General features: G+C 39.7%; 1 protein-coding gene and 1 long non-coding RNA gene across 3 annotated transcripts in view; both read right to left on the bottom strand.

Annotated features, from left to right (window-relative positions):
- LOC147756198 (uncharacterized) overlaps positions 1 to 1,998 on the bottom strand; it is a 5,093-nt gene extending 3,095 nt beyond the window's left edge. Inside the window, exons 1-2 of the long non-coding RNA XR_015326342.1 lie at positions 1,277 to 1,998; positions 988 to 1,141 (exon numbers count right to left, since the gene is read on the bottom strand). This is a non-coding gene — a long non-coding RNA (uncharacterized LOC147756198). The remainder of the gene's footprint in view (positions 1 to 987; positions 1,142 to 1,276) is intronic.
- Positions 1,999 to 8,727: 6,729 nt separating this feature from the next.
- LOC111250134 (organic cation transporter protein-like) lies at positions 8,728 to 16,393 on the bottom strand. Of its 2 annotated transcripts, XM_022804893.2 has the most exons (11): positions 16,137 to 16,393; positions 13,794 to 13,996; positions 12,669 to 12,812; positions 12,214 to 12,317; positions 11,802 to 11,956; positions 11,261 to 11,429; positions 10,675 to 10,899; positions 10,311 to 10,525; positions 9,669 to 9,760; positions 9,326 to 9,418; positions 8,728 to 9,175 (listed from the first exon to the last, which is right to left on the bottom strand). In XM_022804893.2, exons 1-11 carry the CDS (start codon positions 16,144 to 16,146, stop codon positions 8,966 to 8,968), a joined length of 1,620 nt encoding a protein of 539 aa, XP_022660628.1. In that variant the 5' UTR covers positions 16,147 to 16,393; the 3' UTR covers positions 8,728 to 8,965. The 2 variants fall into 2 exon arrangements, with proteins under 2 accessions (XP_022660628.1, XP_022660629.1); XM_022804894.2 differs by lacking the exon at positions 16,137 to 16,393 and having other exon boundaries at positions 13,699 to 13,839.
- Between the last annotated feature and the right edge of the window lie 1,316 nt (positions 16,394 to 17,709).

The following is a 17,709-nucleotide window of genomic DNA, read 5'->3' as shown; positions in this document are numbered from 1 at the left end:
ATATATGAATACCAGCGGACGACTAATTCCGGCTTTTTTTTGCTAATTTTGCTAGGGTAAGGTGACCAGATTGACGTTGACGTACGGCGGAATATGTTCGAAACTGATTGTAGCTAGCGCAAAGGATTAACCGTACACCAAACACTTGTTTCGAAACGCCTACGGCGAAAGAAAGGACACGACAGAGATCGTCAGTATACAGCGAGTAAATTCCAGACGTGGATGATATATAGTTGTCACATATAGGACAATATTTAGCCTTCGAATTCAAGCGTTATTTTCATTGTGCCACGCAAAAGTCGTCGGGTGTAATATAGAGGCGAGACATCGACACGCTAACGAAAGCTAGTCCAGCTACTGACCTGACGGTAATAAACGTTCGTCGTGCTCCTATAGTAAACCCGAGTTTGAACGCTTCGGTTAAAAAGTGGCCTGTGGGCCATGTCGTCGTGTAGTACGAACTGGGTTATGCCATTGTAAATTGTCACTGATCAGACGCCTTTTGTTGTTCAAACTTTACAAACCGATTCTCGTATAGAGTAGAATACGATTTAGCTGTAGAAATGGCAGTGATCGACATCGATAACCATGACTTCCTACGGCTCGCAGTGCGCACCATCTGCGAGTGAAAAAAAATCCGACCTACTCATTCCAACCCCTTTTCGATAATTCTATTATAGTGAAAAGTATATGATCTTATGCAACATTTAGAAAATAAGACGAATCAGCTGAAGTTCATCGATTGTATTTGGTTTCGCCCAGTAAATCTGTCGCATGGAAAGTGATCTCAGCACTTAAAAAATGGTGCCTCGACCTCGTCCTGAAGTTTGGCGATGTATGTCCATGTGATACTTCACAACGTATCGTATACCCACAAGGCAAACAAATTCGAAGGATAATTGCATACTTAATACGGATAGAAAACGCACCAAATAGCCGAAAAAGTGTATTTCTAGCCACCATAGCCATTGTCTTAAATGAACGTACCAATTAAAGAGCTGAAAACACGATCGATTACTCTTTACGAAGATGATGTTCGTTGTGGTCTGATATCTTCTGATCATCGTGGATTGGGCGGATGACTTTAGCTAGGTATTGCGAACGAAGACTGCGACAACGGCCGTGACTGCTCTATGATTCGCTTTAGATACAACAATAGAATAATGCAAGAAAAAAACGCTCCGGCGGTTGTATTGTCTTGCTGGATTAAATGCTATAAAACAAATAATAAAAACTTTCGTTCGATAATGAAATGTACGATTCTGAAATTAATTACCTTTGACTATTGATTTAATTGGCTGATCGGCCTCTGGAGTTCTGGATATGACGCTGATGAGCCTCGAAGCGCGCGTTACCAGGTCGACCATTGTTGTCAACATGCGCCGATTGGAATCTAGAACTTCGTGCAGGTACTTAAGATGAAATTACTATCTTTTGGCGAAATTCGACGCGGGCCTGAAGGTGTTTGAGGGCAGTGCTACCTTTATGATGGACAAGTTAACATGGAGAGGTAGTGAGAAATAAAAGTGCAGAGAAATCATAAGTGCATTTGTTCCTGTAGTTGTTGTGGTCTCATTAATGAGATACGACGAAATTGGATGTCAAAGTAAGATACAACGGCGAGGTAAAAATAAATGAGCAAAAAAACCATAACGGGGTTGGTCAGTGAGTCCTATATTAGGGCTATATTTTTTCAGTGGGCCTCTCAACCAAGTTTATCATTTCCTTCGATTGCTGCGGGCAAGTAGTTTATGCTTTCAGGTATTGTTTGCATCGTTTGTTGCGCATAGACAATTATTTGGACTAGGTCAATTAGCATCTTGTCTAGGACACGCCGGTGAAGAACGGTAAGCAGCTCTCGAAAAGATCCCGTTGGCAAAGCATACAGACGGCCATAGTTTAGCCTTATAATAGTGACTTCTAAGAAATTACATCGTGGCACACAAACCCCGACATGTTAATTATCCTTCGAGACTTATTAAGCGAACTGAGAGATGCGCCAATACCTGATGCGCCTGATTACTTATGATTATTATCGTTATTATATATATATATATATTATAGTTAAAATGAACAACGTTTAGATATCTATGAGTTTGCATTTGTTGTTGCGATAGTTTATCATATAGAAAAATCTATACTTAGCCTATTACTATAAGTGGCTAAAAACTGTCTGTATCATATAACTCCCATTCCGAAATACGGCTATCTCGAAGTTAACAAGTATTCTCCAACGCATTCAAGCGTTTGACTCAACAATATATATACTTCATTGGATCAGGACGATCTATCAGTAGTTCCTTGTGTTCAGATCAGCGTTTACGAATAATTTAAAATAAAGGTTAGAAAAGTTTAAAGTTATTACAGCGTACTCAGCATATTAACGCATTTGATTCCAACATGTATCTTGTGTTATCTTCCAATCTCTACCAACCGGCTAAAGAATCGTCACACACAGAATTCTTCTCATACGCCAGCGACTCAGTGCATCAGACGGTGAATGGCGGGCGGAAGAATCGTAAAAAAACACAGGGCTAAAGATGGATTCAGAAGAGCTATCGATTGTTGGGTTGACTTTTTAATCACATCATGCGAAAGACGAGCTACAAATTGCCGATCCGTAGGTGGAGTATTTGTAGACTGCACCTCGCCAATTCAAATTCCTTTACTTCACAAAACAATACGATACGTCTTCCGAATCTGCACAGGTCTCCCGAAGGAAATAGGTCGTTGCGCGTTGCCTTATGAGATCCCAAACAACACCAAGAAATGTGTTCTCCTAGTCCCTGGCATCATATATGCAGGCTTTTGTCACAGTACAGCCTAGCGATTTAAAAAAAAAATATCTTTACGCAAGTTTACTTAAGAAAATTGATTTAGATGGCCGTAATGTAAGGGTCTTTGAAGCTGATACGGATATCATCTTGTTCATTAAAAAGATTTAAAAATTAAAGGCAGACAAAAAAAATAAGGTGTGTAAAAATGTGGTGTTGAGTAGTTATTGATAGCGGCAAAACTACTTTTTTTTTTTTTTTTTTCGCTGGATAATGCACAGATAAATTGCCTATGTTGTAAACCTTTTTTGTTCTTTTATTAAATTATTTACCACAGTATATCCAATGCATAGTCGAGCTTATATCATAACGCGATTAAAATTTTGCAATACTTTAACGAAAACCAAAAATTAGAGCAAATTTTATTCATATCCTTCGATCTTTTCGACTGTCCACATTGAGGGACCTCATTGTTTTCCTAGCGGTGTACATTTTGAGTGGCTCAGAAGGTAAACATCAGTGGTTTTTTTAAATTCTAGAAACAAAAACTCGAGTATTAAGATAACTAATATTGTAACCCAGGTAGGCCGTACGAGCTTCGTATCCCTACATACGATTCTGCACTTGTTGTTCATTGTGTAAGCTTTCCGTTTCAACTTTTTATGGTGTCTATATCTAGAGCGTAACAAAGTATATAGAATAGTATTAGTTTATCTGCAGCAAAGAGGTATAGGCCAGCTTTTACCCAGCTACACAGATCATTCTGTATCCAGTCGCTTGTGCAATTGAAAAGCCGCGGACACACTGGTCCTTTCAAACACCCGGACAAATTCCAAAATCAATTCTGACAAGCTCGAATAGATCATACGTCAATCAATATATGCAGTTATTTTTGGCCAACGCTGCCATCCTTTGCAATTTGAATTGGTTAGCTGTCATAAACTCCCCGTGGGCCACCACGTGAACTGTTCGATTAAAGTTTTCTTTTAATGGTTTCTTGCTGGGGCCGGGGGTACGTGAAACCAAATCATTTATCATATAGGAGTATGCGTTACGCAGGGCAGACAAGTGTTGTCTACATCATCCTATTCACTCATATAGACTATCGCATTGTACGCACTTTATGTACCAAAATAGAATACGTATTATTCAAATGAGAAGGATGCAAGGCGCGCGGGGAAGGTTCCATTTTGCATGCATATCTGGAAGAGAACTCTAAATAGTGATATTGGCCAGAACTATCGCCGGAGTCTCTTCCAGTCAGCCAAGGACGTCGCGAAAAATTGAAGGTCAATGACAGTCCTTTCATTGCAACAAAAAGTAAATTCTTCGTTGCGATCACAAGCAGCAGGTATCTGTCTGGAAGGATCGCAATACTATTCGTGCTGCTATGTTAAATAGACTCATATATGATCTTTAGGCCTAAGGAAAGGTGCGACATATGTTGAAAACGTCAGCCAAAAAGTATGCTCCAAATTCAGGTTTTTTTTCCCCTAAGTGTTAATTTATTTCTTGTCTATGCACAACACTTAAGTTAAATTCTCCTCTATGGTTCGTTTGGCAGGGATTTTCGCCTCGGACTTAGGTACTGCTCGCAAGACGGTTCGGGTGGAAGCTAGCTGCGCTGATCCAATAGACGCTCGGGCAAATGTTCCTTAGGTCGCATATATTTCCTACGGAATCCACAATTATGCGACAAGGTTTCTTGCAATTCCTTGTTTTGACGACGTACTCTCTAATTGTTAGTTCATTCCATACACTGAAGCTGTGATGATAGCAAGTGCAATCATGAGAAATTTCCGCCGCAACGTCGTCGCAGTAGCTATCTATAAATGCGAAATAAAATCTGGGCGCAAAGAATTGAATTTTTAGAGAAGCGGAAGTGCCATGTCGGGCCTAAAAGCTTCTTAATGTTTATGCTTTGTGTTGGCTGTATATGCTACATAAAAAAGGACGCTAAGGACGAACTAACAAAACGTCATGTTCCGTAACTTGAATTTATGTGCAGGGACAGAAGAGCTTTGGTTCGTTCGTATATTTCCTTGTATGTTGAAAATCATCGAAAATCTATGCACTCACATTGAGCAACTATTGCAAGAACGAAACGTATGTTTGAAAAGCGCGCTACATGAAGTATCTGTAAATATTCGAATACGTCTTCGGTCCTCATGTTGACTTAGTTGTGATATGTCCTGCAGGGAACACTCGTCAGTAAATACATTATCGATTACACAGGCCCAAGGTCTTCTCTGGTAACCTCGGTAGTGATCTGTCTTTTGCATATTTCAGTCCGACGTCTCGGGTATGGTCTGTACTTCGGATACACTTGTTGTGATCAAGTGAATTACTATTTTTGCCGAAATTATTTACTGGTAAACTTGCCTATAAGCTTCACTCTGTACTCGTAGTCTCTCTCGTGTCTCGGATCGTCGTGTCGCTACGTGAATGCTAACCGCGTAGTTCTGACTGTGTAGCTGAAAAGATTCAGCATGTGAGTCTGTGCCCCGCCGGAACATGAATGTGGAAAGCGGCCAGCAGCCGTAGAAGATCCTGAGGAAAAAACCATGTCCTATCATCGTTGCCGTTGTTTGCAGTGAACTGGTCGAAATAACAATGGGTTTTGTCGAACGGGTTAGTGTTATAAATTTTCTAACGGCATTTTCCAGAACAGTGCTGGTCCACTTTGTTGATTGGTAACATCTTTGTTCGCGGTGTCCGTTTAAGGCGCTCTGTCGCATGTCTACCATTATACTACATGCTTTTGTATGATGCGCAAATAAGTGTACTTATTTTGTTTGACATGAAGTTAAATTTGTGCCCCATCACTTAGGGGGCGCAGCCATCGCGTACCCCAAATCCTGTTTTATTAACCACGGTGTGATGCTAAAATGGTACGGGTGACGTATTAGATCAAATTCACATTGGTTGATCGTATGCATTTTAAATCTGCACCTTGATCCTGTTAGGCCTTTGCCTCCCACGTTCATGCGTACATAATTTGCGCAGCTCGATTCACGCATTAGCTACTGTATCCTTTAGGTACTCTCTGGACACGTCACAGTATTAAATTATACATACCAAAATTATATCGTTTGTTTTAAAAGTCTAGGCTGTAGGAAAATACAGATAGAAGATTGATGATACATTTACATCAGAAGCGAATTAGATTGCGCAAATGTTACGTATTAAACATACATGTACGTGGCGCAGGGCAGCGAGCTAAGTCCCACTTCGAATACGAACTAAGGGTATGTTCATTGGGCCTAATTAAGCCATTTCGTTTCCTGGCATATATAGTAGCTTCTACCCGTAAATATGCAAACACGTACCCCATACACTGTTTCTATCGACAGAAGCGATCTATTTTGATATGCTAACAAGTTCGAAAATTAAGTTGCGGGTTTAAAGTTAACAAAGTTGGCTTGTGAACAGCGATCAACTAAATAACTTTATTTGAGCAGATAAGGTAACGCAGGACAGATATTTCAGTTTCAGTGCATTGAACAGCAACTGCGTTGACCTTTTCTGGCAAAACTTTCGTGAAGGCTAACAATTTTTTAAAACGTAGAAATACATAAATGGGGTATATCTTATCTTCATTCTGTGCTTAAATAATCGATGCTCGTAACGATTGGGAACCCTGAGAAGCCTTTTGTTTTGGATATTTGCAATATTCAAATTGTTAAGTCACGCTGAGACTCAGACACTGTACGCCTTGTTACTTAACGTCCTTATAAGGACCGACCGCTTATTTAATATGTACTTAATTGTTGTTAGCGGTCCTGAGATGGCAAATCTGACGCAGTCACCCGCTGCCTCTCTCGGAATTGCAACATATCGAGCAGCAACATATCGGAATTGCAGCAACGAGAATACAATGGACTAATGCACTCCAGATATCTGCCGTTTAGGAAGCGCCCATAGTGAAATTGTATTGAGCAACGTGTAATCAGATCCGCTGTACGTAGTTCCGTACAACTGAATCTTCACAGGGGACATGTCCTTAAACCTCGTCAGTGCATTAAAGGCAGCGGAAGTATTGACTCATACACCTAAAGAAGATCTATTCTTCAGCTAGAAACGTTTCTTGTCGTCGATGACATTTATTAGTGACATGTGTATGTACATATGTAATTAGCTAGGTCGTTATTTTGGCTAAGTTGATCGAAAGTTGATTGGTTAGGTTGAACAGAAAGACTAGCTGCGAAAAAAATTTTCGTCGGTAACATTTTTGATAATTTTGGAAAGTAATTCGAATGAAATTCGACGACAGCGTGCCGTCCATGAAGATTTACATTTATCCAATCAGAATATTGGGCCTTGGCACCAATCTTCTGCTTGGGGTCTTCTGCGGTAGAAGGCAAAGTTCGAAGCCGTGGTGTTCGTCGGCTTAAATAGATTTACCAATGTTAGAGGGTTCCATGTCCGTGCACCCCGACAAATAATAACACAGAAATTTATCAATATAGCAAGAGCGTAAAAATCGTTTTCTTATCGATTATCAAAGTGATGCCTAGTATCTATTGAAGTTAATAATAGAAAAAATGCTCCATCCTGCGTTCGATTCGTGCGTTTCATAATTGCTTCCCTCATTGGTGTTAATGGCGAGCTCAGTTCGCACAAGGCCGAGGCCAAATACCGTTGACGAAATAGAGGAGATAGTCGGAGCTGTGGGTAATACAACTGACACAGAGGAATGTAATTCTAGTTTGTATAAAATCTCGGTGATTTGTTTTTTTTTCATCGATGGTTATATGGATTTTTCAGATAGCTGCTGGACCAGATCGTTAAGCATTAAGTTTCTCCCATGATCATAAGGGTGGTAAAGCAGTCATGATCTGAACAACCGATGCTCGTCGTTGATTAATTATCTTTTCATTGATCCATGTTGAAACTAAATGAGCCTATTTAGTATATAATATATTGTGCGTTATGGCACAATCCGATGTACATTTGTCAAGCTTAAGACTGCCGCTGTATTTTAAGGTAATTGTAATTCTCATTTCTAGGTACCGCTTCTGGCAGGAACCTTAAAGGCCAACTATGTGACATTCAAATTAGAAACCTTACTCATGCTCTGGAAAGGACACCAACCGAATTGATGTATATGTACTATGCTATTATCGGCATAAAATTGCAATAATCCCAAATGTCAGTTGTGGACCCTTTTGTAGTAATACTATAGCGCAGACCATTACTTTGTACGGAAACTGAGCCGGTGAGTTTACTTAAGTAATGGATAAGCGCCGGACGATTTCTGCATCCGCAAAGAATAATACCGCATCTTTTCTTTGAAAAACAAGAAATTCGTTCCGATTTTTACTTCTGCACATCTTGATTCAGTGCTTATCTGTGCAATGTTTGCATAACTTTTTTACATTCTGAAGTATTGCACTTATAAAAGCGAACTAATCTCTACGGCCTAGTTCTCTTCTGCGATCATTCGATTTATCAGGATGTTCATTTGCATGGCAGCAAGCAATGGATGGAGCCCCAACGCTTTCCGAAGAAGCCCAAGGGCAAGGCAGGTTTGAGCTAATAAACGACTTCAACCCTTGTACATACTGTGATAGTATCAAATGAGTCTAATCAATGCACCGCTATCGTTCCCTAGGTAGTGCAAGGTTGATGTGTAGTATGTTGAGTAGATAGAACCTCAGGATTCATTAAAGAAAAGGCTTATAAGTCGATCATTAAAGACAATATACTACCTCAAACATAAAATTAGCGCTAAATTGCGCTCTCAAACCGCGTTGACACCATACTGATATTAAAACAGTTAACCGTTGTCTAATCGTTGGATTATTTAGAGCTCAAATAGGCGTTTTTCGTTGACCTGGTGTAGCTTATCTAGCACTCGTCGAAAAGACAAAACGAAAATATTTTTTAATCCTTCCTTAAAAAAATTTCTGTTTTAAACGGTTGCTAGAAAAATTAAGGGACTGCTCAGGCGTTCTTAGGTTATCAGTCAGCTTAAATGTATATTTAGCGATTTGATTACGTTCTCTTTTACATCAAAGCTTTCCATCGGACAGTTCACTGATAGCGTTACGCCATCGAAACAAGAAAGCAAAGAAAAATCATTTTATGCTTAATGAATTACAGAAATGTTCGTACATCAACATAGATAACGTGGTGGCATTATGCTGAGTGATCTGGGAATACGAAACTTGTACACAGCGAAACGGTCATCATGATTTCACCAGGGGAATAGCAGTATGTGACGTCTCCATGGCATTATGATTACTTGGCACCACGTTGTCCTTGTTTAGGGTTCGAATATCAGCTAGGTTGTCCGGCAAGGGAGCATTAAGTGTCTCTGGTAGGAAAGGCAGCGAAAGGCCTGCTCCGATACAGGCCGCTGCTAAGACGAAATAAGGTGCACAATGATACCACTCGCCCTATACAAACGCAATCAACAGAAATATAGTACGAACCAGAACATCAACACGGCTAGAAATAATTCGACGCTGTACTGTTTCATGTTATGCTAACAATGGAATAATCAGAATGTTGACTGTATAATACTAAAATAATAGTTATTGTCATACGAGGTCTCTCATGAAGGGCGCAATTGTTCCTCCAATCCGTCCGAAGCAGAAGCAGCAGCTGAAGCCAAAATTGCGCACGATCGTGGGAAAAATCTTCAAAAAGAAACGAAACTTTAATAGTTATGTTAACGTCAACGAAAAAAAGCAGGATATTTTGTCAAGAATGAAGGTAGCAAAATTGTCCAGGAGTCATCAATGGAAATATGTCGACCATTTGAATGATCCTTATTGAAGAGATATGTACGATCAATAAGACAGTGTAATGCGTAGCTGAATAGCGGTGTCTGCTAGGGACACATACACGAATAGGGATGATATTTACAAGGCGATTATATGCGTTTACCTCAAGCGTATACGTCCAGATGATCCCAGTAGACGTCACAATTGAAAACCGAAGCAACATTGCGGCTATTAGATGTAACCATTCCGCTGAATCTACATATTGAAAGTAAAAATAGCCATAGTTTGCCCTTAGTTGAGTTATTCATGAATTTTTTCAGTGGTTTTTATCTATTAAAATGGTCCAAGCGTCGACTAGATGCTATAATAAACACCCCACGACAAACGTTGTTTTTTTTTAAACAATTATGGGTCAGAAGTATAAAAAAATAGTTGTCTCTGATATTTTTGAAGTACATCCATCAGCCATTGCTTAATTTACGATTTGTTGCATGAAATCAATATCATGTCACTTGCGATGTCGGGTTATATGTAGGCGGAAAAAGGCTAAATGTGTAGGCTTTTAAATAAATCATTCTGTCCAGTCTCGCTAGCACGGGTTATCTAAGTTCTATCTTCGTAATTCGATGGTCGTAACATAAACATAGATTATTAATTTTAGCCATTTCTCTGGCATGCCTCGGGGTGCTTACACAGATGAACATTTTTTAACCTGACGCGACGGCTATGAAGAAGTTAGTAAATGTCTTCGATTTAATGTGTAAAGATTAGGAAAACCATATCAAAATACTAACGGTACGCTGACCTTGTGGCAACACAGCAAGCGCGATAAAAGCACATGACGAGATAATGAGGAAACCCCCGACGGAGGACTTTCGTGAAACAAATCTCAGAAGCACGATAGCACCTGCACCACCAGCGACCCCTGCAGCTGCTGTACAGGCGAAATTGCGCGGCCGATCGCCTGGGATTCGTGTCGAGAGGTAGATAGCTGAAAAAAACGCCGCTTGGTCCAAAAACCTCGGCGCCACAAAAGACATAATGATTGTGATGTGTTAGTCAGAACCAGGTTCATTACCCAGGTTAATCGCTGAATGATCCGCAAGCTAAAATGTAATTTTCTCGCTCGACCACCGAAAAGTCAATTCCAAATTCACATAACACCTTACCATAATGAGAATAATGCTAGAACGGTGTTGCGGTAGGCTGAAGTCTTCAGCATGTCAGCAAGGCTTACGCCGACCTGTTTGGGCAATATTTTTCCCGTTGACAATGGCAGATTGTCAAGGACAGACACGTCCTGTTTATTGAAACGTAAGATATTTTCGAGTGCACGACGAGATCTGGCAGGTTGACCTTTCGTCAAAAGCCATCGAGGCGATTCTTGGAGGATGCTGAATCAATGAACAAAAATACAGAGTAAGCATAAAATTCATACGAAATTTCCAAAAATTCATTCATCTATAGTGACAAAGTTGCCAAGGATGTGTCCATACCCCCTTCTACAATTTACTAACGATCGTTATGCGACGAGCATCGCATTAGGCTGAAAGATTAATGACTAAATTTATGATAAGTAGCTGCCCTAGTACAGAACTAGTAGATTGCCGAAAATGCAATTATAGAGAAGTTAATCTTTGCGAACTGGCGAATGTCGGAAGCTTCTATAATAGGCTTTCCGTTGCAAATCAAGTTTGCTCTTCGAGACAATAAATTGTTCTGTATTGAATATATCCGAATACAAAGTAGGTCTACCAGAAAAAAGGCAGCAAAGGCACGGCGCTAAGTCCCATAGCCATCTGAACGCCTCTCCAGCTGTGAAGGAATCCTGCCAGAGATGGAGAGAACAACATTGGTATCTGGAACCCCAACGCAAACCCGACATTCAGCAAGCTCCGATGTTCGGCAAGGCTCACTTCAGTGTCTATGGGCGAGTAACATATACACGAATATGCAAGTACAATGGTAGTACAAGTTACGTCAATTTGTGCCATCAATCAAAAACACGTATCAATACTACTTACCAGCGGATAAATTATTCATTTGTTAATATAGATGCTCTTCAATGATTTGTTCGTAACCCATCTATGGTATAATCATACGGTCTATGAAAACGCGCCACAATAGGCTTCTGCACGAAAGCCTATCTCGATACACCTTGCCTCGGGTAGCTCGTATACTAATCTAAGTTAATTATTTGACTGGATTGTTAAGTTCGGAAAATTATACTCTAACCGTCTGAAGTATCAAAGATTTCAATGGTGGTATGTTAACATGCGGTCATTAAGATACACACAGAATGTGGAGATGCTTGTATTTAGTCCAGCGATGCAGACGCACTGAATAAATCGTAGCACGTTAAAAAATGCTACGGAAGGCGCGAACGACGCAATGAACCCGAATAATACAAACAACGCCGTAGACCACGTATACGAAGGAAGTCGGCCAATTCTGAAACGGGGAAATAACTTAATTTTTACAGATTTTACTTACTACGCCTCGCCGAACGATAGAACGTTCGGAAACATTAACTTAGTGCATGGTCGATTGTCGAATACACTGTACCATATTATTTATTGGCTAATGTCCATGATGAGGTTGGTCATAGAGTGACGTAATTGGTCAGTGCCGCTTGTTCGCTTTTCATTATGAGTAACTTTTCAACGCCGGCGTACAACAGTGATGCTCTTCTAAGTTGTAAAACTTACCGATCAGAGAGTTTTCCAATGAGAAGGGCACCAAATATCTGCGCCACGAACACGACGCTCTGAATGGCGGACTTCTGCCAGGAGCGTTCACAGACAAGATTAAACTAACGAATAGGAAACGGAAAAGAAGGCCAAAATTATTAATAATGAATGAACGCTAACCCGGTGATAGCTATTTATCACTATGAAGTTAAGTATATGCCATATTACATTGTGTTAATTTTTCCGTATTGAGTATTATGAGGTTATTTAATAAAGGAAATGGGCCTGTGACAGTTTGACAAAAAAACTCAAAGGTTCTAATTAAGGGATATTCGCCCCTTAAAAGCCCCATACTTTGCCTAAAAGGGACGCTACGAAATTTATCGTTAAATTAAGCTCATCACTAAACGAAACACTATAACAGTAAGATATGTGCAATAAATAAATAGAATCAATTTGAAAAACACACAAACCTCCGCTACTGAGCTTGATAGTAACGTCGTGTTGAAACTCCAGTGTTCGCAGGGCTCGATAATAGACTGATTTATAGAACCGTTTCGATTTAATACAAAGCGATGGCAGTGGTCTCCTTCAGGAATTCCTTCATGCTTCCATTTCTAAACGATGAAATGAGTCCAAGCGGCATAAGCTTAGACGTGGAGGTACTCATCCAATTAATTATATAGAAAATCTCTATCACTATGCGTGACCGTCGATTTGACGAAACACAGTCAAACTAACGGCGTCTAAGCTCACAGCCATAAAGTAATAAATGACCAAAATGAAGGAAATAATTTTGGCCTATAAATCTACCCAAACAAAAACGTACATATTCATATTATTTTCACAACGACTTGGACCAGACGAGTAAGCAGTTAGCGTAAGTTGGATCGCTTGTCTTCGTGGATCAATGAATATTCCTATGCAGGGCTTTTCGAAATAGTAACGACCATTGTCATTTCGTTGATTGGGAAATATAAACATGTAGCTGAGGTACCGCGTCGAGTTGACTGAGTAACAGATAAAGGTCAGAGTGAATACAATTCGGAGACGGTTGCCACCGGTAGCCCACGCTATGGCACGATATACTTCGCACATTGAACGCAGCCTCTATATGCGTATCGGAACTTGAAGTCAGAGCATGGCCGTCGTCTTTGCAATGCAAAATAGAAATGATCATCGTAATGAAAACATTCGTACTTCATCTTTGTACTTCAAAAGTGCTCTATATACGAACAGCGTTACGTGGCAAGAAAATTCCGCAGCAACGAAAGCGCTACTATCAGAACGTGAATTGTACCACGACTGAATAGAACTTGAACAATCTATTGTGTCGACGTAACACGTTCAATTACGTGTAATAAAATGCTCGCACTAAATTGATTGGTATCACCTAATAATGTAAATAAGGAGCTTGACTGACTTAAACTTACTGCGTATCGGATCACTGTAATGTATGTAAAAGCTTATCTACTGATAATATTTACATTAAATACAACTTACTCGGAGATATTGCATCAACTTGTCTTTGATCATGGGCGACAGAAATTTTGTTTTCGGCAATCTTCTTTGACATTTCTTTTACCATTACTTCATACCTCTGGGGCCCAGCTGTCGTTGGGGGGTGCGCACCAGTGATCGACGTCACCTGCGATGAACTCCAGTCCCGTCAGGGTCCACGAACTGGGAAAGCTGCGAAGGAATATCATTGCAACCAGCATTATCTGGTATCGACCAAGTCCTCCAGAGAGGCGACCGATGTCTACTGGAAATGGCAGCGTGCCGCCGTCAGCACTGATTTCTGTGAAGCGGCATCGAAATCGGCGTCGGGGTGAACAAAGAAGTATATGTTTAACTGAATTAGGGACTCCATTACCAGTACATAACAAAGAAACAGAGGATGGAGAAAATATCGCCATATGTTTGCAGCCTCCAGCACTATCCAACTGGCTATGCCAGTCACTAATGAAAGACAAACGGATTTTCCTACAAACCAAATATAGGTTCATTAATACAGTTAGAGCATTGGATACGCACAAATCCCACCTGCCCGGTCTCAGATCTCATGGTTTAAATTGATACTGATCCGATCATAACGAATGGCCTAATATTCTGAGTGGCTATCCTTGCTTGTTTTGAACTACAGGGTATACTACCCTTTGCTTTTTATTTCAATATATGCTGGAATCTGATGTTCATTAACAGCTGCTTGAAGTAATACTATTTTCCGATAACAAAGCATAAATAAGCCAGCATTCTGCAGCGTTGTTTGAAGCTCTGCTACTGAAGAATTACCCATTTTCTTCTATAACCTAGGGCAGAGACACTTGCGACATCCCAGACATAACTTCTGCTACCATATCTTAGGCGCGGAGCGCATGCCAAGGCACGCGTGGCGCGAAACTACAAAAGCAAACATTGCCTTGGAATAGTTATGCAACAATAGTGTCTCACGAATATGAACGCAATGTAACCCGATTGAAAATGCGGTCGGTTTTCGATCCTTAAATGGTTACGTAACGTTAACCGAAACCTTAGTTGATTCATTGACGTTAGTTTGATATGAACCGACGGGCAAATCAAACCCGATACATGGGGATAATGCGCCCTATTTTCCACTTCTACTTCAATCCAAATACTAGTCCTATTTTCAGTCGAGCGTCAGCAATGATTCCATATGATGAGCCCATAGTTGAGCTTCGCACACGGAGTTAGAATAACGTTTTGCTGACAGTGCCTAGGTATAATCTGCCTAAGAAAACGGTTCGGATAATTTAGTCAAACTGTGAAGTGACGCTCACTACCTGGCATCTCCCCAAATAGCCTACGCTTGCGAAATTGCAACGATCTATATCAAATATATAGTAATTCAGCGATTAACTCAAATGTATGCCTGACTTGTCCTCATTGAGTATGTAGACCTACTTTAACTTCAACCAATTTCTATCGAATCGATGCACCAAACGCATATCTGTCCACGTTTTCTATTTGTAGTCCCATATTCCTTCTCTCAGCAAATAACAGATCTGAGTTTCGAGTCACATTCTGAGTCACGAGAAACCGTGTCGGCTAATCTGACTGAGTTCTGAAAAAAGAAGACTGAATCTCAGCTATGCTGATAGAAATAGGGAAAAATAATAGATGAGGTATTATCGAAAATTCTATGATTTCGTTCGATTCTTAAGCGTCCGATTGTGGGAATGGTTTATCGTGGAAATATGTTTTATTTGGGTGTTATGCTACTTTAGGCGGTCTTATAAAGCTGGTACACCCCATAGTATAATGACCAGCGGAGTTTTCAATACGGACTACGGTAATATCACCGTTATTATATGCCTATATATAGCCACTTAGTTTCCATTTGTTGAGTTAATTATTAATAGTTCTACTACGAACAAATTTATTTGTCGAGCTTCCTTTAGAGGTAACATTTTTCGCTCAATTGAAGTGGAAAATACGGATCAATGGCGGTAACGAAGAGACAAAATTCTCCTGTGTTGGCTTCATGGTTTTGTAACTTGTATTTCCAACGCAGAATATAGGCTATTTCTATAATTTAAAGTCTATAGAAATGATTTATCATTAAGTCTTTTGTTGTGATTATATAAACAAACAGCCACAAACTAATCAGTCAGGCAACCACTGATGTAATAGGTTGAAGCATCCATAATATTTTTTTTTGTAAAAAAAAATCATGAAATCCCTCTGCACCAACAAAATCGACAGTAATCGGTTATGGTATAACATCCATGAGAGCTTAGGCATTACACACATTGAAAGCCGGATCACATGAATACAAAATTATGGCAAAATAGCTTCTAATAAATAATAACGTAGTTGGTCCTACTGTTAATTATTTTCAGGTCCGACGAACATATTGCGGATAAGTTTCTCATTGCTAGATTGCCAGCGACCGCAGTGTGGCCGTTACCGCAACGTACCTGAGCTCATGATTATTTCCGCCAAAAGTGGCGTCGGTATTTGGGTCTGTTTACTGATATCGACACGTATTTAAAATCTATGAGAATCACAGCGTAAAAACACGATCAGTGAACAAAAGAACAGCGTTGCCCACGATTTTACACAGTTTAATACGTGAGGGATTTTTTTTATCACTCCGACGCGTTACGGGGACTGCTACGAGCGCAGAATGCAAACCTTTAACACGCAGACTAGACTACCGACACATGGTAAACTTTATCTTGGAGACAATGCTATAGTACTGCAGTGCAGATAACCCTCGTTGGCCGGAAGGCCTATTTACTACATAACCGAAGAGGATCATCGTAAATTTTTATGATATGCATGATTGAAATAGCTCTAATAAGGTCACTCTTGAGATACATCTGTATGATACGTCATAGAATGCACACTGTTTATACGCGTACTATTTTTTCCTTCAGTACTAATTACGAGCTATATATATATATATATATATATATATATATATATATGTACATATTACATGAAACTATTTTTGAAATTAGATGTTTTAGTTGTTTTTGATTGACGATAAGTGGGCAATGTATTTCAAAAAATCTTGAAAAATTGTTTATTGCAAAATTTACTTATGCTTTTCTAATTTTTGATTCGAACAATTTTAAACAGAAGCTAAAAAAACTTTTAATGCACTTTTTGGCTTTTCCTTACCGGCAGCTTTTCTGTGTCCACCTGGTAAGGTGTCATAGAATTGAAGACTTTCGTAGAGGCAAAACAGATGCTCGACTACCGGACCGAATTATAAGCATCTGGCGTTTGTATGCATATTTATGTGTAAGTTCGAACCCAATTACACAATCGAATTAAGATAGGCAGCCTACACAAATAAAAAAAAAACTGCCCAGAACGTTCGACCCTGACGCGCGCTAAGAAGGACGGTCATACGACATAACCTAGCTTCACCATTCTCCAGATTCGTTAGAAAAAAATTCCATTCACATCGTCTAATATATCTCCTACATGCTATACCATTTTAGTTACTTATTGTGGGCCCTTTAAAGTAATACCGGCTAAAGTAATACAAGGATTAGACTTCGTTTATAAATTATAATTAGGATATATTGCATTTATCTATATGGACACCAAAGGAACGCCTCCTATGCTATTAGACCAAATGGAAAATTTGAGAAGACACCCAATTCTAAGAACAGAGCAGAAAACACCGAACAGGTCCTTGGCTTGAGAAAATATCTCTACCAGCAAAGGGCTGATTGTTTTTTTGGCTGATTCTCTATTTACTTCTAAGTAGAAACAAAGCCCGTTGATCTCGGCATCCGATCTCAGATTGGGCTGAAAAGTATAAATACGCGGTATAAGTTGATTGAAAGTTACGGCTAGATCTTTGAAAACAACCGCTAACCAATTGATTTGCTATGTCATCCATTTCATCTTTAGCTGATTTGATTACCGACAAGCTTATATCGAAAGCGTTTAATCAATTTCAAAGGTGTTTTTTGATGGACAATGAATCTTCTAAATTTGCTTTTACACGTGGATAGAAGGAAAATGCTTGTA

This window comes from Varroa destructor, unplaced genomic scaffold (genome assembly GCF_002443255.2).
Source record: "Varroa destructor unplaced genomic scaffold, Vdes_3.0 BEIS01000004.1, whole genome shotgun sequence".
NCBI lineage: Eukaryota > Metazoa > Arthropoda > Arachnida > Mesostigmata > Varroidae > Varroa > Varroa destructor.
The sequence above is the reverse complement of the archived record's forward strand: the minus strand, read 5'-3'. Positions and strand labels throughout refer to the sequence as shown.